The 23,277-nt window shown below is 45.2% G+C and overlaps 3 protein-coding genes across 8 annotated transcripts; 2 read left to right on the top strand and 1 right to left on the bottom strand.

Annotated features, from left to right (window-relative positions):
• Positions 1–2,807: 2,807 nt before the first annotated feature.
• LOC4330969 (protein CYPRO4) lies at positions 2,808–5,914 on the bottom strand. The gene is made up of 2 exons (NM_001416980.1): positions 4,272–5,914; positions 2,808–3,386 (listed from the first exon to the last, which is right to left on the bottom strand). Exons 1-2 carry the CDS (start codon positions 5,835–5,837, stop codon positions 3,099–3,101), a joined length of 1,854 nt encoding a protein of 617 aa, NP_001403909.1. The 5' UTR covers positions 5,838–5,914; the 3' UTR covers positions 2,808–3,098.
• Positions 5,915–6,671: 757 nt separating this feature from the next.
• Positions 6,672–11,349, top strand: LOC4330968 (serine/arginine-rich splicing factor RSZ21-like). Of its 6 annotated transcripts, none has more exons than NR_184403.1 (8): positions 6,672–6,825; positions 7,746–7,847; positions 8,329–8,417; positions 9,633–9,864; positions 10,135–10,245; positions 10,350–10,475; positions 10,590–10,786; positions 10,963–11,349. NR_184403.1 is itself a non-coding variant. In NM_001416981.1 (6 exons), exons 2-6 carry the CDS (start codon positions 7,759–7,761, stop codon positions 10,384–10,386), a joined length of 558 nt encoding a protein of 185 aa, NP_001403910.1. In that variant the 5' UTR covers positions 6,672–6,825; positions 7,746–7,758; the 3' UTR covers positions 10,387–10,607. The 6 variants fall into 6 exon arrangements, 2 of the variants coding, with proteins under 2 accessions (NP_001403910.1, XP_015622568.1); XR_010739011.1 differs by having other exon boundaries at positions 6,676–6,825; positions 10,353–10,475; XR_010739012.1 differs by lacking the exon at positions 10,590–10,786 and having other exon boundaries at positions 6,676–6,825; positions 10,353–10,475.
• Positions 11,350–17,311: 5,962 nt separating this feature from the next.
• Positions 17,312–22,603, top strand: LOC4330967 (cyclic nucleotide-gated ion channel 17). Its single transcript, XM_015771802.3, has 7 exons — positions 17,312–17,566; positions 18,121–18,619; positions 19,488–19,700; positions 19,850–20,136; positions 20,386–20,497; positions 20,582–20,818; positions 21,456–22,603. The coding sequence occupies exons 1-7, from the start codon at positions 17,508–17,510 to the stop codon at positions 22,125–22,127; spliced, it is 2,079 nt and encodes a 692-aa protein (XP_015627288.1). The 5' UTR covers positions 17,312–17,507; the 3' UTR covers positions 22,128–22,603.
• The last annotated feature ends 674 nt before the right edge of the window (positions 22,604–23,277 follow it).

The following is a 23,277-nucleotide window of genomic DNA, read 5'->3' as shown; positions in this document are numbered from 1 at the left end:
AGAATACGTCACATCCAATACTATGTTGTTATATTATGGAACGGAGGTAGTAGTATCGATGGTGTTTTTAAGAACTTCTCCCAAAAAAATAATAATAATAAATCTCTAAACAGTTTTTCTTTTTATTTCATTATGTAAAAAAATAGTTATTGAATTAAAAAAAAGGTAATTTTATCATCCTTAAATTTACCAGAATGTATCACACTTTCTAATGTAAAATTTGATAAAAATTAGTCTAAACTTTAAATACATCGAAATACTTTTTCTAGGATCATAAAATTTCTCACTAAAAAAAACTAAAAGCTAAAAGCTGGCTTTCTCATCTTCTTCAAATTGCTAGGAGCTAATTACCGATCAATAATTTGCCATAATCTTTTGCGGATCTAAGGAGTTGTTGGTACGAATATCGCCGACGAGGCGCGCCAAAGATCACCCACACACACAACACGCACCTCACCTCACCTGCCCTCCGCTGATCGAAATTAGAGCAAGCCCAGCAGAGCTTCCATCCGGACATCCATCCCATGTTTGGCGTATGGAGGTGAAAAAACACGGTCCAGCAGAGTCTCCATTACACACGCCATTTTAGATGTCCTCCAAACCAAGCCCTCTCCATGCCATATTTGGCGTTTCTCTCTCCTCACGCCATTCCCCCAACTGCCCAGCTCCGACGAACTCGCGCCACCATCCGAACTGTGCCAAGGGGAATAGAGAGGATGGACATACCGGGTCTGCAGTTGGAGATCGCCGGAGTGGAGGCCCCGCCGTCCGCGCCGCCCCACTGCTCCCGCCACTGCTCCTCCGCCGCGCGCCGCCACCATCCGGACTCCGCCTGCGCCGCCCCCACTGCAGGCGCCGCTGCTCCTTCGCTCGTGCTGGAGATCGCCGGAGTGGAGGCCCCGCCACCATCCGGCCTCCGCCCGTGCCGCCCCCACTGCAAATCAACCGGCGTCGCTGCTTCTTCGCTTGCGTTGCCCATCGCGACTCCGTCCGTGTCGCCGCGCCACCCTGCCACCTGCACCGCTGTACCTCCGCCCATGGCGCCCTGCCCCCGTCGGCCGCGCCATCCTGCCGCATCCCCTCCGTCGCTCCTCCGCCCGCCTCTCACTATCTGTTGGTCTCCCAGGAGCGATGGATTTGGTGGATTTTGTTTTGTTTTGTTTTGTTTTTAGCGAGAGGATAAGGTAAATGTGGCTGATGTGGTTTTAAAAGAGGATTAAAGGTGGTACACAGTGTTCTCAAAGTGGTAACTGCAATTAAATCGAACCAACACCTATTCAAACCATTGTAAATATATGCCTCTTAAAAAATCATTAGATATATATGGGTAGTTAAAAAATATTAGTAAAATATAGAATAGTGTGATATGAATGCTGTAATATGGATGATTTATTGGAGTGGGTAAAGGTATAGAGGAGGAATCTTTTTTGGATGACCATTCAAATAGAAATATAGAAGTCCAAATTTAAATGATCTGCTGGGATGCTCTTAAGCTTCTTCTACTAGTCCTCTGTTGCGTACGAGCAGGACGTCCAAAGGCTTCGTCATTTAATCGCGTCTCGCCTTGCGCGATCTCCAATCGAGCTAATGGTGGATAGGTGATCGATGTGTTGGATATTTTCTGGTCCGGACACGCACACTAAACCCTATGGTTGGTAGCAAAACGCGCTGCACGGCTGCACTGCGTCGCGTCGCGTAGCATCGCAGTGCCGGTGGTTATGCTTGTGCCTTTGTCGATGGCGTTTACTAGTACATGGAAAGTTGGAAACGGGAGTTGGTTATCGATCATCTCGCCATTATTAGCGGTGATGACACTTGGCTCCATCACCATGATTCACGATTATTCGTGTCATCGTGTGCGTGAGGGCAACAGAAAAAAAAGGAGAGAAAGATAGGAGTAGTACTAGTAGTACACGTGAGTAGCTGTTCGTGGCATGGATGAGGTACGGCTTTCAATAGTGGCCGGAGGTTGTGGATTTGGAGCCTTGGAGGACGTCCTACAACGGCTACAGGAGTGGAGTTCGTATTATTGGAGGGCAATGGAACGAGATCTCGACGACACGTCGATATGGACACACCAGCGCACAGTGCATCGCACTGCCATTTGAGATGTTGTGAGTGCATCCTTTTAACCGGGAGTCCGGGCCATTCGATTGTTCTGCACGAGGATTACTGTACTGATGTGGGCCAGGACACTGCTGCCAATGTGGGTACGTATGGGCCTCTATGGCCCATTACCATCATGTACTTACATGATGTGGGTCAGGCCACTGCTGCCACCGTGGGTGAATATGGGCCTCCATGGCCCATTAACATCACCAGCAACTGTATATGGCTCTTACTCCACTATTTGGTTTCTGGACTATGAACTGAACTAATCAGCAATATGTTGTGATTCACGTCATGTCAAGATTCACTGGGCAGAAGTTAAAATATAAATGGACGGAAGGGAGGAACAAGTACAAGCATTCAGATAAGAGGATAGACACATATTGCTTTCAAATATTCATATATTCTCACTTTCATAGACATAGGGTGTGTTTGGTTGCAAGCCACACTTTGCCACACCTAAGGTTAGGCAAATTTGACAGGTGTTTGGTTGTAGCCACAGTTGTGACAAGATTCCCCTCCAACAAATTAGGTCCCACGTGTCAATGGCTCAAAAAAGTGTGGCAAGATTCCCTTAGGCTTAGTAAGTTGTGGCTAACAATTTGATCACCTCACCTTAGGCAAGGTGTGGCAACTTTTGTTGGCAAGTAATGGTAAAGTGTGGCTGGGAACCAAACAGCCCCATAAAAACGCAGATTAGTTACAACTCCAGTCCCAGAAGAGATTAGGTCTTCACCCAGAACGCTATCGTCAACATTTACAAAGAGTACACCGAAACCTAGTTACAACTAACAAGTATTACAACTCCAGCAATCTTCACAAAGAGTACTAGTATTATCAACATGCCTGCTACACCAAAATCAAGTAACAAATGAACCAATAGGAACAGCAGTGAACCTGTAGATTCTCGCACCACGAAAGGAACAGCAGTGAGCTACACAAAAACCAGTAGATTCTCCCACCATGATACGCAAAGCAAAATAAGACTGTCAGTGTAATCGTCTATTGGCTAAACTGAAGGAGCTGACTTTCATGGGTGTTGCCACCACCAGAGGAGCCTCAGGGGAGTCGGTTGTTGCAAATTTCTCGTGCATGAAACGGCTGTCAACAATGGATTCGTCTTTCAGGACAACTTTGTAACAATAGCAGCTCTTGAGCCCTTCCTGATCGCGGTAGCACTCATGGTTGCTGTCCTTCACCTGCTGAAAGTTCCAAATGACACTAAATTTGCCAACTGTCGCAACAAGATGCTTTTCTTGCTTCCCATTCTCTGTTACCTGGGAAAATCAGAACATATAGAGGAACATACATAAGGACATATACTTAACAAATTGAATAATTATGCAGCATGTAGGCATTAATTTAGCAAGAAAGTTAACATGGCAAATGCCAAATGCCAAATGGACATAACAGAACTGCAGGATGAAACTTTTTATAATGCACGATTGACGTAAGTGAAACAACTGATTGCCACTAGAACAAAATCAACATGATTGACGCAAGTGAAACAACTGATTTACTGCAATTACTTCATACACTCTTATGACAAGGTCACAGGTTGATCCGTTAAAAACAGAGCTAGGGCCTAAGGTGCAGGGTTCTTTACTTTAGTTCTACTCATTAGCCCCTTGACAAGCTGAGAATTGGAACTTCAAGCAACCAAATGTTCCAAACAAGCAGTCAATAAGCTTGTTTTTAATTTAACAAGCTTATGTAAATATTGAACATACTTGCTACCAATGAATTAACTGAAAACATATTTATTAGCCGTACTACCCTAAACTGGGATGGATCATAACTTTACCAGTTTCTCCCAAAAGGTACAGCATGATTATTTCAAGATATTAATGTGTCAATTAACATACATAGGAGATAGAGACATAGAGTGAACACATTTTCCTGGTCAGATTGTATTATAGGCACAGCAAATTACTGACAAGCAGCCATTTTGGATATGAAACGCTTGCACTGACTGATCATAAGTGAAAACAAACTTTTACTATAGACAAGATAGATAAGTGTAGATGGTTTGCTAGCATGCACATATGAAGCAACATTCTGTTTGGCTTTACTAGATTACAAAATAGGAACATTCACTACCGTGTGTTCTATCTCAATTATGAAAAACAATATGCTGTACAAAATAGGAAATTCACACTTACCCAAGAGAACTGCCCGCCATGGAATTTGTTCTCGGACCCTGCCAAAATTGAATCCAATGGGGAGAGCTTCAGCAATCTTGGTGCTGCAATCCTATTTCCCATACGCCCACTGAATCCTGTCTTCTCTTTACCATCCTTGTCCTTAAAGATGGTACAGATCAAGATCAAATATGTATCAGTAGTGCCCAGAATCCACTTCCCATCATAAGTAACATCAACATGTGTGATTGGTGATCCAAGCCCTGGGAATGCTGTCTTCGCCATCCGCATCGAACTCTTGGAATAGAGCCTAATCTTGCCATCCACAGAACCAACCACAATCGAACCATCCCCTGTACTTGCAAAGCATTGGAAATTGGTGCCCCTTGAGAACTGATGGCCCTGCGACCATTGCAGCACCGGTGACTCAGATGAGCTCCCAATTGTTTGCACCCTGCCCCTGGAATCCCTCATATCCCACCGGCATAGCCGGTTGTCATCCAATCCTAAGAAGGTTGATCCAGAGGGTTCCAGCTGCGCGCCCTTACTGTCGTTGGCGATGTCTCGCATTGTGATGTCAGTTCCATCCTTCTCAAACCTCCACTGAGCCACAACCTTGCCAGTCTCTATATCAACATGATGGACGCCATTGGAATGGCGAGTGCCAGTCTCTCCAGGGCTCATCAGAAGCATATTCGTCTCGCCACGCATAAGCAGAGCCTTCTGCGGTGTCATGTACGCGTTCCCACCACCACGGCCATCAGATATCCTCACAGAGACGCCCTTGCCGTGCACGCCATGCCGGAAATTCTTGACCACCTGTATCCCTGACCCTCCAACCAAGAAGCTGTTGTCAAGCGCGCCCAGCGCGAGGCTCTGGATGCTGCCGTCCCCGGCCTCCTCCTCGAACTCCTCGAGCAGGTCTCTCGCCGGGGTCGCAACGGGAGGGGTGAAGGAGTCCTCTGCGTCGGCCCAGACGGCGTCGTCGGACTCACCGGGGCGCGCCCACGCGGCGAAGTCAGCGCCGAACACCTCCTTCCGGCCCTCATCCGTGGCCTCGACGCCATACGTGTTCTCGAACAGGCACCGGTCGTACTCCTGCCGGAATCGGCGGAAGGCGGCGTCGGTCGGCAGCCGCAGCGCCCAGACGGAGCCGCCCGCGGCGAAATCGGCCCGGCGCTGCGCGGGGAGCGCCTTGAGCTGTAGCGCCGGGCCGACGGGGGCGGAGACCCTGGGACCCGGACCAACCTCCAGAACCCACCTCGGGCCGCCACAATCGCTGTCGCCCGCCGCCGTCGCCTTGTCGACGAAGGCGTAGGTCGCCCGCCGCTCGGCCGGCACCCAGCGCGCGGAGGCGGAGGCGCCGCCGACGTGGAGGTACAGCTTCGCCGCGTTCGGCGCCTGGTACTTGAGATCGAGCGCTTTCAGCTTCGCGTCGAGGAACTCGAGGGAGGAGGGGGTAGAGGTCCGGAGGATGTCCTCTCGAGAGGCGGCGGAGGTGGCGGTCTGGGCGTCGTACTCCTCGTCGTCGTCCTCGTCGTCGGAGGAGGTGAGGTCGAGGTCCTCGCGGCTGTGGGCGCCGCCCATGGCGGTTGCGGTGGTCGACGAGAATTCCGATGGATGCTTCTCGCTGCGACACGGGAGGGGGGAATGGAGCGGAGATGAGGGGAAAGTGAGATCGCGGGAGAGGGGGGTATAAGTACAGAACGCCACGTGGCCGCGGTGGCGCCGTGATGGTCGGTTGGTGCGTGCGTGCGCCCGACGCGACGCGCCCGGACGCGGCGGGGACGACGAGGTGAGGGCCCACTTGGCAGTTGCTTCGCCCAGGGGGTCAAGAGAAAAGAAAAGTAATAAGTCTACTTTATCTCCCTCGACTCATGCGTCTGGTTGAATCGCACCCCTCAACCGTAAAACCAGACCGTTGCAAATCGACTCCCTCGGTGGTTTCGGAGGCGGTTTTCTCTTACCTAGCACTTACGTGACGGGTTGACTTGGTCTTTATCCTATGTGCATCGACGTGGCGCTTACGTAGCACTAAAGTAAAAAGAAACCTAAATAGAAAGGAAAAGAAATTTTGAGCCTACATGTCAGTTACTCATCTCCTCCCTCTTTATTCTCGACGACGAGCGAGATGAAGAGAGCGGCGAGGCGGATGGCGGGAGCTCGCCGGAGCGACGGGACCTCGCCGGAACGGCGAGGCAGCGGGAGCGGCGGCGGCGGGACCTCAGTGGAGCGACAGGAGCAGCAGGACGTCGGACATGAGTTGAAGGAGGCAAAATGAACTTATTCCAAAAGAAAAATAGGCAACCTGTTGGGCCGTGAAGCCCACGGAAATTCATGGATAGCATCCGCTAGGCCCATCCGAGGCCACGCGTGAAACCAGCGGCCCAATATATATCGGCTCCGCTCGACCACCACGCTGGCCGCGTCACTCTCCTCCCCCTCGTATCGCTCGGGAGCGGAGGTCTCCTCGCCCCTAGAGCGCCGCCGCCACCGCCACCGCCGCGGCCGCCGCGGCGGGGACTTGCCGGTGCCAAGTCCACACGCCATCGTCGCTCGCACCCTTCCCGCGCAGGTAACTCCATGCACCTTGAAGTTTCACCTCATGCGTTGAGTGTCCACGACCCTCGATCCCCTCCGCTTTCGGAACCCTAGAAACCCATCTCCACTTTGATTCCGTCGGTTTCGTTGCTTATGTGGTTCGATCCGTCAGCCGGTTCTAGTTGAGGAACCGTAGGAAAGCTCATCTCGTGACGGGATGTGATTTTTTTTTCTTTTTTGGGCGGCTCTCGATTAGGGCTACTTTTGGTTGGGCTATTTTTGGTTTGTGCGCAAGGGTATGAAATTGGATGTTGTTAGTTCTGTGTTGCTGTCCTGTGGAGAATCTGTGATGCTTCACTTTAAGCGATATATGTTCTTTTTAACTCATACTCCCTCTGGCCCAAAATAAGTGCAGTTTTAGCACTGTTCATATCCAACGATTGACCGTTCGTCTTATTTGAAAAAAGATTATGATTAGTATTTTTATTGTTATTAGATGATAAAACATGAATAGTACTTTATGTGTGACTATTTTTTTAAATATTTTTTATAAAATTTTCAAATAAGACGGATGGTCAAAACGCCGAGCACGCATATTTATGGCTGCACTTATTTTGGGACGGAGGTAGTACTGATTAAACCTGAAAGGTCCGAGGTTGGGTTAAGGATTACTGCAATAGGTAAGAATCTCCAAAGTCGATACTGTGGACTATTATGGCTGTTTCATGTTGTGTCGATCAGCTTCAGATTTCTGACACCTAGCTCTTTACTACTATGTGGATGAAATGAATTCAGAACTGCACTCTTAGTAAAAAGCTTGAAAAGCTTCTTGAATTAGCTTGTAGCAAGTCATAGTTTATGGTCTGAAGGTGTAACATTTATCTTTTGGTCCTCTTGCATTCATGTAGAAATATATTTAGGGAAGAGCTATAATTGGTTCCTTTCTTACTTCAGGGATTTGTTCACGATGGCCCGCTTGTATGTTGGCAACTTGGATCCCCGAGTGACTTCCGGGGAACTTGAAGATGAGTTTCGTGTGTTTGGAGTTCTGCGAAGGTCAGTTTCTGCCTAGGCAATTTTTCCACTTCATCTAATTGGGTGTTTGGTTTTTGCATTGTGCTGCATTAGTCTTGTGTAGTTTTTGGATAGACTAGTTCATTAATTGTGTGCCGGAAGGGTAATAGTTCATCCCAGCTGTGCATAATGCCATAACTGACTTGTGCATATTCATGCAACTATATTCTGCTTGCATTATAACATCAGTCTTATGGTATTTTAGTGACAGAAGTTCATTAATCGTGTACCAGGAGGAAAATAGTGCATCCCATGATAGTCCTACGTTTGGATTGATGATATGTGTTGTTTTAAGTGTGACAGAACTCTATGTCCTTTTACCTTTTTTTTAATAAAAAATTCTTAGCTAATTGGATGGCCATCTATTCCTGACTCAATATAGTGGTACCCCTTGTACTATAAGTTATTTGGACGTTGCGGGTATGTTTGTTGATGTAATTTTCAAGTGTATTTTTCCATGCAGTGTCTGGGTTGCCCGTAAACCACCTGGTTTTGCATTTATCGATTTTGATGACAAGAGGGATGCTGAGGATGCACTCCGTGATTTAGATGGTATGTAACGGTGTTTTTTCTGCACACTGTCTGAAGTTTGTCAGAAAATTCTTTTGTTCTATTTTGATGACCTTTTATATGTCAAATTAGCAATACAGGTAGACTTCTTGTCCTTTTTGCTCTTTTTGAATCAAGCTTTGAGTTAGGGGTGGGCATTAAAACCGATAACCGAAGACCAAACCCGAAAAAACCGAAACCGAACCCGAAAAGACTGAACTCTCGGGCATCGGTCATTTGTTCGGGTGTGACATCTGAAAGACCGAACAAACTTCGAAAGATTCGGTCATCGTGCAATACTACCCGAAGAAACCGAGGACCGAAGAAACCAAATCAATACAATCACTAAGCAGACAACGTGACCATCCTATGGACCAAAACAGCCCAACAACAAGGTGAGGCCCAAATCCACGTCAATGACCCAATCCCCATGACCCCACCATTCCATTGACCGAAGCACTCCTAACCCTAGTTAGGCCACGCGCCGCCGGCGCACCACTTATCTCGTCGCATCGCATGTCCCCTTCCTTCCACGCCGCCATCTTCTGCAGTGCTGCCGCATGCTGCTGCTCGCCGGCGTCGCCGCAGTGTCGCATGCAATCGTGTGGTCACGTGGAAGCCATAAGGAGGCCACAGGCTGCTGGCTTGCTGATCCTGCTGCACAGCCGCATGCCGGCCGCTGCGCCATCGCGTGCCGTCTGCGTCGCGCGGCTGATTTCTGCCGCGTCGTCGCCTTCCGTCCCGCCAGCACTTGTCACCATGCTAGTGGATATCCGTCCCATGTGACTGAGGTGGAGCCATGGAGGTTTTCAGGAGCAAGAAGACGAGAAGATTGAAGAGGACGCACGTTCTGGTTCGGGCACCTCGGTTTAGACCGAAGACCGAACCGAATTTTCGGTTAACCGAAGTAGCGGTTAGTAATTTTTGCTTAACAACTTCGGTTTCCTGTTTCCAAAGACCGAATTTTTAAAAGACCGAACTAACCGGACCGAAATTTCGGTCTAGACCGAATGCCCACCCCTGCTTTGAGTGGCCAGGAAATTTTATCTGTTTGACAATGTCTCTTATCTCGAGTTCTTGAATTTCTTTTATCCTATTGTATTAAAATGCATCCTGACCAATCATCTTCATAGGTTGTGCAAGCTTTGTCCCTGTGTAGTTAGAATTAATTTATGCATTATCAGGATTTGTTCAAATGCGTGGTTCCTCTTTTAATAGGCAAGAATGGATGGAGAGTTGAGCTCTCACGGAACTCAAGTAGCCGCGGAGGTCGTGATCGACATGGTGGGTCTGAGATGAAGTGCTATGAGTGTGGTGAAACTGGGCACTTTGCTCGTGAATGTCGTTTGCGTATTGGTCCTGGAGGTCTGGGTAGTGGAAAGCGTCGTAGCAGGAGTCGCAGCCGCAGTCGCAGCCCTCAATACCGCAAGAGCCCGACCTATGGTAGAAGGTAACTTTATAGTGCTCAATGTTGTATATAAATATAGTAGTATGGTTAGTTTGGTGTCAACTTTATTTTCCATGCCCAATTTTTTTTTGATATTTTGTGTTAAAGGTGGGGACTTACACATCAATAACTCTTGTCTCATAATACGCTTCGCGTGATCCACTTTTTACTTGCAGTTAATCCACTTGTTCTATTAAACACCTACTTTGTTGTTGAATTTATTGTAATATATGATGTAAAAGAAAGGAACTGAGCTAATTATTCTGCGAACAGAAGCTACAGTCCTCGTGATCGCTCTCCAAGGCGCCGCAGTGTTTCACCAGTTCGTGGGCGCAGCTACAGCAGGTCACCACGTGGCCGAGGTGGTTCTCCTTATGCTGATGGGTAAGGCATATTTTGTTAATTTTACAATTCTCGTCTTGTATGGCTTTATAAATCATATATTCTTTATCATTCTTATGCATGCCTGCTTTTCACCTTTTTTCCAGAAGAGATGGTGGCAGGTACCGCCGTAGCAGGAGCTAGACCCTGATGCCTGTGCTTGACCGTCTGCTCTTTGGCTTGCATGCCATGAATGCTTTAAGACTGGCATCAACTGATTGACTTCAATTAAGGTTTACTACTTTATCTGCCTTGATATTTCAGCCTCTTATTTCTGACGTTAAAAAACTTATGGGATGGATGTAATATGCAACTAAGACATATTACCTTTCTACTATGTGCTAAAGAGGGATCATTCTGCTTAAGCGACTCAGCCAACTACCGGCTCTGTCTGCATGGTTTTGTTCTGCACTCTTCATTCCTCGAGCGTGTTGCCTGCTTCATGTGAAGTTGCAAGCAAAAGAGAATCTTCCATTGTTTCCTGCCTATGATGCCTCGTTGTGGTTGGCACTCTTCGTTGAAGATGCTGCATCGTCACAAATTAGTAACATATTTCCTCTCATAAAATTGATAACATTTTGAGCAATACTAACTAGTGATTAGTGCAGCTCGTGCAAGTAAATAGACCATTTTTTTAATAGAACCATGCATCAAGAGATTGATACAGCAAAATAAATCTTCATGTCAGTCGTTGGGTTAAAACATCGCATTCATCTGCAGCCTGTAATTCAGCGACAAAAGGAATTTGCTGGGTTGGCTTCCGCAAGAGGCAGAGACTACCTTTTAAGCGGTTCCACCGACTCCACCCCTTGGCTTTATTCTTTCTGGTTTTTCCTTCACTCTGCGCATCTGTCGGCCTTCTTCCTGCACTGCATCGCCATAATAGTAGCCTCTATATATGGGACCTTCAGATGAAATATTCTCGTTCTGCATTCTTCCTACCGGCGGCCATTAGACAAAATATGTTTTTTTTTTCTTTCTGTTTATGTGGTTTATTACTTTTATTTGTATCTCAACCGTTCAGAACAAGTGGCCAGCACTTCATGTCTCAATTGTTGTGAATTACTCTTTTGACCTAGAGCTAATAACAGCCTCAGTTCATATCCATTTCATATTTATGTGCTGTACGTCACTCATCTAATATATCTGTACTAAGTATATGTTGCTTGTCTGGTTCTGGAACCGTAGAGATCCATACCATAAATTAGGGTCTGTTTGGGGAGCTTATCTGAGAAGCAACTGGTTGGTAGCCAATTTCTCAGAATCTGGGAAGCTTTGTTTCCCAGTTTCTGGTTTCTAGTTTATTTTCTAGATTCTATAACTATAGCTTCTCAGAATCTGGATCAAAAACTAGAGAAGCTGTAGCATCCCCTACCACTAGATGTTGTGAAATTCCCATGTTCGGTGTGTTCCGTCCTCTCTAGTGATTATATTTTTCCTATAACAAAGTTAGCTCAAAATAAGCCAAAGAAATGTTTCCTGGAAGAGATTTGGATGTGAGTTTGCTGTTCCTGAGTCAGTTATGGACGTATGGTATAGTTAATCGGAGTTCTTGCTGATAACTGTCTGTGCTTGCTTCCTTTTATTTCTTTCTTTGGTCAAATATGATATTCTGAGATACCTCTCGCGTAACCAAATAGATGTGTTAACAATACAACACTTGGGATATTTCCTCAAGAAGAGGTAAACCCTGGTCGGATTTTTTTCATATCCATTATAATTTCTTGCACGGGCACACCACACGATAGCGCACGCCCACATGTTCTCTACCCTGGCCTCTATCACGGCTCTAATCAGAGTTGCTTTTTTTTCGTATCAACTACTAGTATCAGGCTGATACTAGTAGTTGATACGTTTAGCAAACGAAGAGATGCTGTCTAGTTGCAGATAAATCAAATTAATCTAGTGAAGGTTGGCGTGCAAATATGTTAAAGCAGTCGTGCTCTTGTGCTAGTGACTGTCAGATGACGCGCTTCTTCGTAAACACAATTTACTCTACTCCCCTCATCACAGTGTCTATCTGTCACAAGATGCTCGCCTGAATATCCAATCAGCAACCAGGCAACCTCACTGCCAAATGAACTAGATAACAAGAGATCGATTTCTAAACAGAACCAACGAGTGTGTTCAGTATGCTACTGCGCCAGATGACGATTCGTTGATTTGTAGTACTCCCTCCGTCCCATAATACAAGGGATTTTAAGTTTTTGTTTGTACTATTTGATTACTCGTCTTATTCAAAAAATTTTAGAATTATTATTTTTTTTGACTTGCTTTATTATCTAAAGTACTTTAAGCATAACTTTTCGTCGTTTATATTTGCATAAATTTTTTGAGTGGTCAAACAGTGCAAGCAAAAATTTAAAATCCCTTATATTATGGGACGGAGTGAGTAATAGAGTAAGTAGTGGAGTAGTACTCCCTTCATTCCTAAGGTGGAGAGGGATTAAACTTTAGTTCCTAATTCCTAAACACCACCTAAATGATCTACCTATTTCACCAGCAAAAGCAAGGAGCAGTTACTACCCCATCGATCAACATAACTTTGTATGCAGTGCTGCTTAATACGAAGTGCCGTCCATGATTTCTGCCGCTTCCTAACGAAATACGATGATCAAATTGGAACTTTTATTTTTGGTAATACGAAGATCATTTAGGAATGGAGGGAGTACTAGTTTGTACCAGATGACGATTCGTTAGTTGGTTTTGAACATTGTTTAACCGCCAGCACGGGACGAGCGAATCGAGCTGCCTCCGAGTGCATAAACAACAAGCAGAGTCGCCCACTCGCCACCGCCAAGTCCAGTTTCTCTATTCCCCAGCTGTCGCGCGCACGAGGCGCCGGTGGGGATCCCGAGGAAGGAGAGCACGTCACGACTCACGACGTGGACGCGCGTGAGATCCCTCCATTCTTTTTGTGACTCGTAGGTGGACTTCCCCTCGTGCGCCCGCGCGCCAGGAACGCGCATAGCCGCAGATGGCCGCGCCGCGTCCTCGGCTCGGCAATTTGCTCGCGATCGCCATCACCCCTCCCGTCCGTGCGTCCGCGGGAAACTTCCCTTGCGAATCGCGTGCCCGTCCGTCCTCCGCCCGCGGCCCCGCCCGCCCGTGTGTGGCGCCGCGCGTTTTCTGCGCACGCGCGAGGCGTTTGCTGCAGCGACAGTGCACAGCGCTCGGAGACGCCGACGTAGGTAGTTGTATACTACCATGAAGGCACTGCTTGTAAATATCTGAGTGACTGTGTCTATGGCATCTGCTTTTGCTATGCGGTTTAGCGTGTCACGCTCGGTCCAACGGATCGATCGATCATGCGCTTTTCGTCATCCAAAATCATTACGATTTAGACGAGCAACAATGCAACACTAGTAGTAGTCCTTGACTCCTTGCAGTACTAAGAGCACCCGCAATGGTAAAGTAAGATGTTCTCTATAAAACATGTACATCTCAGCAATAGACTAGATTAAAGTAAACTACCTCAATAGTATGTCTATATGGGTATCTATAACTCTCTAATGCATTGCCTCGTTTTTTCTCTATAGACTATCTCCAGGTTAGTAGATAGCTTTGCTCTCTCTTCATTTAATCTTTTTCAAGTAGGAAAATATGCTGACATGGATCTCTTGTAGAGAGCCTATAGATAATCATTGCGGGTGCCCTAATGAAACGGAATCTGGTCCCTTTTGCTGCCCTTTCTGGGACGCACCACGGCAGAAAAAAGGGTCAAAAGAGCCGCGGGCATCATGCAGTAGTACTAAGCAGCACAAACCTGTGTCTGTGTTTGTCCGTCCATTCGCTTTCGTTGACCTCTAGCTCTAATCAAGCCATTTTGCGGTGACCACTTGGGGAGTTGGGGACAAATAGCTACTGCCCCTCCATTTCAGGTTATAAGATATTTTGACTATGTACAAAATTGAACTGTTTTAAGTTTGACTATGTTTATAGACAAATATAGTAATATTTATAATACTAAATTAGTTTCATCAAATCAATAATTAAATATATTTTCATAATAATTCTTCTTGGGTTAAAATTGTTACTATTTTTCTCTACAAACTTAATCAAATTTAAAGCACTTTCGTCTTATACCCTAACCTGAAACGCAGGGAGTACTAGGCAAGTGTGCAGCAGCATCGCATATGCCAGATGGTTAATGCCACACCATTTGCCTGCAGCAGCTCGGCTGGAACGTGCCAGCGATCTAGAGATGGCAAGACAACCAACCAAACAATGGCACCTCAGTCACCTCACGGCTTTCCTCTGACAGATGTCGTCATTGGGGGTCCAAACCGTTAGCCTCGACATGTCGCCACCCGTTGTTTCCACGGCCTTTTCTGCTCTTTTTTTCTTCAGCCAGGACCTGATGGATGCTGATGACTTTCGCCTAGTACTAGTAACAGTCTTGTCTACTACTACTACACATTCAAAGTGTTCTTTTCCCGGTCAGTTAAATCATTTCGGATCAGAAAAAAAAACTCATTTTATTTCTCATACCCTTCTTCCCCTCGACGACCACCTACCACCCACCTTCTCATCTCTCCCTTCTGATAATCGCCAAAGAAGAGAGAAAAAGAAAAAAAAAGAATCTGAACAACTCTCGCTTGCTTACCATTAACCACAGTAACAAGTGCACCACTAACCCCCAAAGCCATCGATTAGCGGCGACTAATAAAGTAATTAAGCCCAAGGTGGGGAGCATCCACGGGGAGGAGTTTCTGCTTCCTCCAGGCTCTACGAGTGCATAAGGTGGAGTAGTACTCCCTTCATTCCTAAGGTGGAGAGGGATTAAACTTTAGTCCCTCGTTCCCAAACACCACCTAAATGATCTACCTATTTCACCAGCAAAAGCAAGGAGCAGTTACTACCCCATCGATCAACATAACTTTGTATGCAGTGCTGCTTAATACGAAGCGCCGTCCATGATTTCTGCCGCTTCCTAACGAAATACGATGATCAAATTGGAACTTTTATTTTTGGTAATACGAAGATCATTTAGGAATGGAGGGAGTACTAGTTTGTACCAGATGACGATTCGTTAGTTGGTTTTGAACATTGTTTAACCGCCAGCACGGGACGAGCGAATCGAGCTGCCTCCGAGTGCATAAACAACAAGCAGAGTCGCCCACTCGCCACCGCCAAGTCCAGTTTCTCTATTCCCCAGCTGTCGTGCGCACGAGGCGCCGGTGGGGATCCCGAGGAAGGAGAGCACGTCACGACTCACGACGTGGACGCGCGTGAGATCCCTCCATTCTTTTTGTGACTCGTAGGTGGACTTCCCCTCGTGCGCCCGCGCGCCAGGAACGCGCATAGCCGCAGATGGCCGCGCCGCGTCCTCGGCTCGGCAATTTGCTCGCGATCGCCATCACCCCTCCCGTCCGTGCGTCCGCGGGAAACTTCCCTTGCGAATCGCGTGCCCGTCCGTCCTCCGCCCGCGGCCCCGCCCGCCCGTGTGTGGCGCCGCGCGTTTTCTGCGCACGCGCGAGGCGTTTGCTGCAGCGACAGTGCACAGCGCTCGGAGACGCCGACGTAGGTAGTTGTATACTACCATGAAGGCACTGCTTGTAAATATCTGAGTGACTGTGTCTATGGCATCTGCTTTTGCTATGCGGTTTAGCGTGTCACGCTCGGTCCAACGGATCGATCGATCATGCGCTTTTCGTCATCCAAAATCATTACGATTTAGACGAGCAACAATGCAACACTAGTAGTAGTCCTTGACTCCTTGCAGTACTAAGAGCACCCGCAATGGTAAAGTAAGATGTTCTCTATAAAACATGTACATCTCAGCAATAGACTAGATTAAAGTAAACTACCTCAATAGTATGTCTATATGGGTATCTATAACTCTCTAATGCATTGCCTCGTTTTTTTTTCTATAAACTATCTCCAGGTTAGTAGATAGCTTTGCTCTCTCTTCATTTAATCTCTTTCAAGTAGGAAAATATGCTGACATGGATCTCTTGTAGAGAGCCTATAGATAATCATTGCGGGTGCCCTAATGAAACGGAATCTGGTCCTTTTTGCTGCCCTTCCTGGGACGCACCACGGCAGAAAAAAGGGTCAAAAGAGCCGCGGGCATCATGCAGTAGTACTAAGCAGCACAAACCTGTGTCTGTGTTTGTCCGTCCATTCGCTTTGCACAAACCTGTGTCTGTGTTTGTCCGTCCATTCGCTTTCGTTGACCTCTAGCTCTAATCAAGCCATTTTGCGGTGACCACTCGGGGAGTTGGGGACAAATAGCTACTGCCCCTCTATTTCAGGTTATAAGATATTTTGACTATGGTTAAAATTGAACTGTTTTAAGTTTGACTATGTTTATAGACAAATATAGTAATATTTATAATACTAAATTAGTTTCATCAAATCAATAATTAAATATATTTTCATAATAATTCTTCTTGGGTTAAAATTGTTACTATTTTTTTCTACAAACTTAATCAAATTTAAAGCACTTTCGTCTTATACCCTAACCTGAAACGCAGGGAGTACTAGGCAAGTGTGCAGCAGCATCGCATATGCCAGATGGTTAATGCCACACCATTTGCCTGCAGCAGCTCGGCTGAAACATGCCAGCGATCTAGAGATGGCAAGACAACCAACCAAACAATAGCACCTCAGTCACCTCACGGCTTTCCTCTGACAGATGCCGTCATTGGGGGTCCAAACCGTTAGCCTCAACATGTCGCCACCCGTTGTTTCCACGGCCTTTTCTGCTCTTTTTTTCTTCAGCCAGGACCTGATGGATGCTGATGACTTTCGCCTAGTACTATTTATAGTCTTGTCTACTACTACTACACATTCAAAGTGTTCTTTTTCCGGTCAGTTAAATCATTTCGGATCAGAAAAAAAACTCATTTTATTTCTCATACCCTTCTTCGCCTCGACGACCACCTACCACCCACCTTCTCATCTCTCCCTTCTGATAATCGCCAAAGAAGAAAGAAAAAGAAAAAAAAAGAATCTGAACAACTCTCGCTTGCTTACCATTAACCACAGTAACAAGTGCACCACTAACCCCCAAAGCCATCGATTAGCGGCGACTAATAAAGTAATTAAGCCCAAGGTGGGGAGCATCCACGGGGAGGAGTTTCTGCTTCCTCCAGGCTCTACGATCCCCACCGCTGCGCTGACCACCCTCCTCGTGCCGATGCTGCGCAGAAGATCGGTCTTTGGCCGCCTCCCCGCCAGATTCGGCCGGTGAAGCTGCCAAGGCTGCTGCGCGGTGTGGTTGACGAGTTCTTGCTCGCTGACTCGCTGTAGCTGATGCCATGTTTGGGGCGGGGAAGGTGGACGATGAGATGGCGCTCAAGAGGCAGAGAACCGTGAGGTGAGCCTGCACGAGCAAAGCAAAAGCTCTTCTTTGGTCTAGTTTTAGCTTTTCAGCTCTTAGAGATCCAACAGGCTCTGCGACCTGCGAGTGATTTGGCATTTGCTGTGAGCTTTTTCTTGTTGTTCTAGGAGGAAGGACGCTTTAGCCTGGATTGTGCCAGCTTTCTAATTTCCTGTTACTCTGCAAACAATTTATGTATTTGACCTGTTTTTTAGAGCATAGACTCCTTTTAAGAACCCAAATTAATCCATTCGATTTATTCTATAGCATGGTATGATGAAGGTTTTCATCCCTTTTAGTTGATCTGGCCAGGAAAGATTAACCTTTCGTGGATAAGAAATATAGGGCTTCAACCAAAATTGATATTAGAATTAAATTGTGTTAATGTACAAAAACTGTTCTAACTGTCAGTTCTTTATGTGATTTAGTTTACAATGGGAGGTTCTATTTCATTCCCAACATTATTTTTCTTATTTTCACTGTTTTGGATGGACATACGAAAATATTCATGATGTAGAGTTCAAACATTTATGTGAGGCTGTAATTCACAGGTTCTATGATGAGAAGGCAAAACCAACTATACCAACTCACCAGAAACAGGCAGGGTTCGCTGCTAGTAAACTTGGTGTGGCAAGCTCAGGAAAGAACAAAATTTTTGTGCCAGGAGAAGAGCTGTGGTACAAAAGGATTTTGGACCCATCAAGTGACTTCATCTTGACATGGAACCACATTTTCCTTTTTTCGTGCTTCGTTGCTCTATTTATAGACCCTCTGTACTTCTACGTGCCAAAAATCTCCTATGGCACCCCAAATTCGTGTATTGGGACAGACAGGCATTTAGCCATCACTGTTACATTCTTCCGATCAATCTCTGATTTACTATATTTCACTCACATTATAATAAAGTTTAGAACGGCATATATTAATCCGAGCTCAACCATGAGGGTATTTGGAAGAGGAGACCTTATCACGGATCCAAAGGAAATTGCGTGGCAATATTTGAGATCTGACTTCGTAGTCGATGCAGTGGCTGCATTGCCTTTACCACAGGTAACTTGGCGCTCTTCCTTTTATTCTTGTCAACTGGAGTATAACCAGTATTAATGATCATTATTGTTAGGTCGTTTTCATAACTGAGTATATTTGTTAGCTCTGATGTTGTCTTATGTTCATTTATCTGCATGCGGACATAAATATGCTACTGTGCTAATATCAATCGTGAAGTTCTATTGTGGATCACCTCAATTAAGTTTCTTTACAGCAGATGCTACTATAGTATCTTGTGGATAAATAATGATTTGTAACTGTGTTAGTGCTGCCCAGACCACACTAAGGACAAAATAATTTTCCCCTCGCTTAATACAAAAGATACGCATGTTCTGCGTATTCTCAAAAAAAAAAAAAAGTGTCACTTGCTCAATCATCCTGTCTCTAAGTCAGCATGAAAATCCTAGGGAATCATCATGTTCAATCTTGGCAAATATTCTTCATAGTTTAAGAGCCAATCACTAAACTGAAACATTTTCATATGATGCATTATGAATTTAATAACTATTATTTTACCATCAGTGCCGACCACATGTATTGTCTCTTGATTTTTCTTGTGAATTCCTGTAAGCTAAAATTGAACCTCATATTAATGTTCCACTGGATAAGTTTACTACAATGGGCTCCAAAATGCAGCAACCTGCCATAGCATCTCCAGTTTGTTTGAGCTGATTTTCAATGGTTATAATCTTACTCATCGGGATTTCTAGGTTCTCTATGCTTCATAGGGCAATTTTGTACATCGTCAAACCTAAAAGCACTAAATAACTGAATTTTATTTGTGCAGCTGTTTATATTGCTCTTTCCTTCAAATGGAGGAATCTTCGATTTTGACTTTGCCTGCTGCTTATGTATCTTTACATTTATGCAGATCTTAATCTGGTTTGTGATACCAGCTATTAAGTATTCCACTGATGAGCATAACAACAATATTCTGGTGCTGATAGTTCTTGCTCAGTATTTTCCAAGACTATACCTCATATTCCCCTTGACTTATGAAATTGTCAAAACTACTGGAGTTGTCGCAAAGACTGCTTGGCAAGGGGCTGCATACAATATGTTGCTTTACATGATAGCCAGTCATGTATGGTATTCGTAAGCGTTTACATGAAATGTTTTCTACATCTCAAATATTGGTGTTCAGCAAATGTCGAATTAGATGTATTTGCAAGTCTTTAACTCCATAGCTATAATGTCTCCAAATTTTCACGATCTCCATTCATCTTCTTTCAGGTACTAGGTGCTCTATGGTATTTGCTATCTGTCGATCGCCAAACTGCCTGCTGGAAGAGCAATTGCAAGAATGAAACTGGCTGTGATATTAAATTTCTAGATTGTGATGTGATACCAAATCAAAACTGGGCAAGCAAAACTGCTATCTTCAATACCTGTGACGCAACTAACACTTCAATCAGTTTTGATTATGGCATGTTTCAGCCTGCATTGTTTAATCAAGCCCCAGGGCAACGTTTCTTGATGAAGTATTTCTATTCCCTTTGGTGGGGTTTGCAGAATCTGAGGTATTTCCTTGTCAAAACATCTTCGTGTCAAACTACAGCGCTATAAGAAGGAACTTAGTTTACAGTTTCCTTGTGAAATGTGTGTGTTCAGAAATTTCATGGGAATCACGGAGATTTTTGTGTCAAGCAAAGCAGTAAATTAAATATGGAAGTTTAGCCTAGTTCTTTTAATGGGATCATTACTTTACCAATTTTCAAGATCTATATTCATTTTCTAACGAGCTATATCCTCCTCTTCCTTTGCAACAGTTGCTATGGCCAGACTATTACTGTGAGTACCTATATTGGTGAGACTCTATACTGTATATTCTTGGCAGTACTTGGTCTCGTCTTGTTTGCACATTTGATTGGAAATGTACAGGTAATTTTTAAATGTTTAGTGATCATGTCTACACTACGATTGATTCTTTTGGCACTTTTTTATACACTGCTACTATTTTTCCAGACCTACTTGCAATCTATCACTGTGAGGGTTGAGGAATGGAGATTAAAACAAAGAGATACAGAGGAGTGGATGAGGCATCGTCAACTCCCACATGAACTACGAGAAAGGGTGAGACGGTTTATCCAGTACAAGTGGCTCGCAACTCGAGGAGTGAATGAAGAATCAATATTACAGGCTCTTCCTGCAGATCTTCGTCGTGACATTAAACGTCACCTTTGCTTGGGTCTTGTTCGCCGGGTAAATACTTTTGCATGCTTTTATAAAATACACCCAAGTAAATATTTGAAACTGTTGTGCGATCTTTTGATGTTTTTCTTTTAAGCAATGAATGGTACTAGAAAGTTATTGTATATACTGGTCCTCTTCTCTTTTAAAAGATTATTAGAGTATATAGTTAGTTTTAGTGCTGTTTTGGTCTCAGTATATACCTGGAGTTTCTCATGTACTCACTAAATTTGCCCCTTGACCTACCTCATCAATGGAATATTTACTGGTTGCAATTACTTGATTCCTTCATTTATATTAGAATTGATCTTAGCATCATATTTGGCAATGTCACAATGAACTAGAAGTGATTGGATTCTTATATAGCAGCAGTAACTATTTGATCCTAGTTAAGCTAGTGGTGCCGGGTTTTGACAATAGATGGCCCTTGATCCTAATTAAGTGTAGAAATAGGCAGTCTGAGATTGTTAGTTTGCATAGTTACCGCAGGGTCCAAATATTCTGGAGATTCCAAACAACTATTTTGAAACTGTCCAAATATACACTTCTTTTTTTTAAAAAAATGCATTTCTTGGGCAATTTACACTACAGGTTTGCCTTATACTTGACCGGTGTGCTAATTTTGTCTTTACCTACCACAATATTTCAGGTTCCTTTCTTCTCCCAGATGGACAATCAACTTTTGGACGCCATCTGTGAGCGTCTTGTATCATCGTTGTGCACACAGGGCACATACATTGTCCGTGAGGGTGATCCAGTGACCGAGATGCTCTTCATCATTCGTGGGAAACTCGAAAGCTCTACAACAAATGGTGGCCGCACTGGCTTCTTCAATTCAACTACCCTGAAATCCGGTGATTTCTGCGGCGAGGAACTGCTTGGGTGGGCTCTTGTCCCCAAACCTACTGTTAATTTGCCGTCATCCACTCGGACAGTGAAGGCACTCATAGAAGTTGAGGCATTCGCACTCCAAGCTGAGGATCTCAAGTTTGTTGCAAACCAATTCAGGCGTCTGCACAGCAAAAGATTGCAACACACTTTCCGGTACTACTCGCACCACTGGAGAACTTGGGCCTCATGCTTCATCCAAGCTGCTTGGCGGCGATACAAGAGGAGGAAGATGGCAAGGGACCTGAGCATGAGGGAGTCATTCTGCTCCATGAGATCAGATGACTCAAATGGTGAAGATGACTCGCCACCTAAGCAGAATCTCGCTATGAAGATCATGAGTGGGAGTAGGAAAGGACCTCAGAACATGAAAGAGTTGCCTAAGCTAAGAAAGCCGGATGAGCCAGATTTTTCAGCTGAACCCTGTGAGTAAGGTCTAAAATGCAACAGCCATTGCTTCTGCTAACTCTGCTGCTACCAGTTAACCATTGCTATACTACCATATACTGTTGGATCGACGGCACGAGTTGTCCAATTGTTGATGAGAAAGTTCATTAACTTGGAAACTAAAAAACATGGAGAAGCAGCGAATTCACGAAGGGATCGAGGCTTTGAGTTGACTAGATGTTTTAGGCGTTGGCAACTTGTACATCCAGATATACACGTCTGTGCTTGTAACATTCTTGAGATCTTAGAAACGGCCGCACCCTTACATTTGACTGCAGAGAAAGAGCGTAAAAGAACTGAAGAAAGATCAAACGTAAAGGCAGTCTGTATTTTTGGGAGTCTGTAAAGCGTTAGGGCGGCTATTTTTTGCTTTTAACTGATAGACATTTCGTTGTATTGTGCAATGTATTTTTGTGGCCAAAACTGCAGGTTAACATCTATACTGTGCATACGTTGTGCCTCCTTTGTGGCTCTCTCTCTTGAACATATATACTGTGCTGTGGTCTGTGGAATGAGGAGCTGTTCCATTTGGTAACAAACCATGGATACAATCAGCTGGGCTGCGTATCAAATATCCGTTGCTACAAGAAATTTGATAATTTGGCACTTTTATCGTTGTCGACTTGCTTTAATTGGTAATTTTTGAGAGTGACTTGTGAGATCATAGTAAATAAATGTAGATTAGGATATTAAATATTTTTTTCTTTTTTTTAAGGCCAAGGGGACCATCCAAATATATTAAGAAGGAATAAAGTAAAAAAAATGACAGAAACCACATGCTAACCACGTAAGCACTAAAACGACCCTGCTATGCGTAGTCGATCGTCGCCAGGTTTACGACAGCATCACAAGAAGAGACTCTGAAAACGGAAGTGTCAAATTATCAAATCTCCATACAAGCGTGGCACGCAGGGTGGCGGCCGGCGGGTAGGGGAGGGATATGCATGTGGGACTGTGGGCGACTCATCAGCCGTCGCTCGTGGAGAGGCGCCCCACGCGCGCGCATGGTGCGATGCGCTCGTTCTTTCGCGCAAGCTGTGCACGCGGCGCGGCGGCCTGGGCAGGACGGTGCCGCTAGTTCACGGGGTGGTTCGCGGCTAGCCCAGGTGAATCGCGGGCCGCGGCTCTGCAGGATC

Source organism: Oryza sativa, chromosome 2 (assembly GCF_034140825.1).
Source record: "Oryza sativa Japonica Group chromosome 2, ASM3414082v1".
NCBI classification, from domain to species: Eukaryota; Viridiplantae; Streptophyta; class Magnoliopsida; order Poales; family Poaceae; genus Oryza; species Oryza sativa.
This window is presented reverse-complemented; position numbering and strand designations above follow the sequence as displayed.

Excerpts from the sequence above, each read along its gene's own strand:
- LOC4330969 (NM_001416980.1), bottom strand. The coding sequence starts at position 5,837 with ATGGGCGGCGCCCACAGCCGCGAGGACCTCGACCTCACCTCCTCCGAC. Across the intron at positions 3,387-4,271 it reads ATGGCGGGCAGTTCTCTTGG|GTAACAGAGAATGGGAAGCA; the intron begins GTAAGTGTGAAT and ends TGATTTTCCCAG.
- LOC4330968 (NM_001416981.1), top strand. The coding sequence starts at position 7,759 with ATGGCCCGCTTGTATGTTGGCAACTTGGATCCCCGAGTGACTTCCGGG. Across the intron at positions 7,848-8,328 it reads GTGTTTGGAGTTCTGCGAAG|TGTCTGGGTTGCCCGTAAAC; the intron begins GTCAGTTTCTGC and ends TTTTCCATGCAG. Across the intron at positions 9,865-10,134 it reads AGCCCGACCTATGGTAGAAG|AAGCTACAGTCCTCGTGATC; the intron begins GTAACTTTATAG and ends TTCTGCGAACAG.
- LOC4330967 (XM_015771802.3), top strand. The coding sequence starts at position 17,508 with ATGTTTGGGGCGGGGAAGGTGGACGATGAGATGGCGCTCAAGAGGCAG. Across the intron at positions 19,701-19,849 it reads TTTACATGATAGCCAGTCAT|GTACTAGGTGCTCTATGGTA; the intron begins GTATGGTATTCG and ends ATCTTCTTTCAG. Across the intron at positions 20,498-20,581 it reads ATTTGATTGGAAATGTACAG|ACCTACTTGCAATCTATCAC; the intron begins GTAATTTTTAAA and ends CTATTTTTCCAG.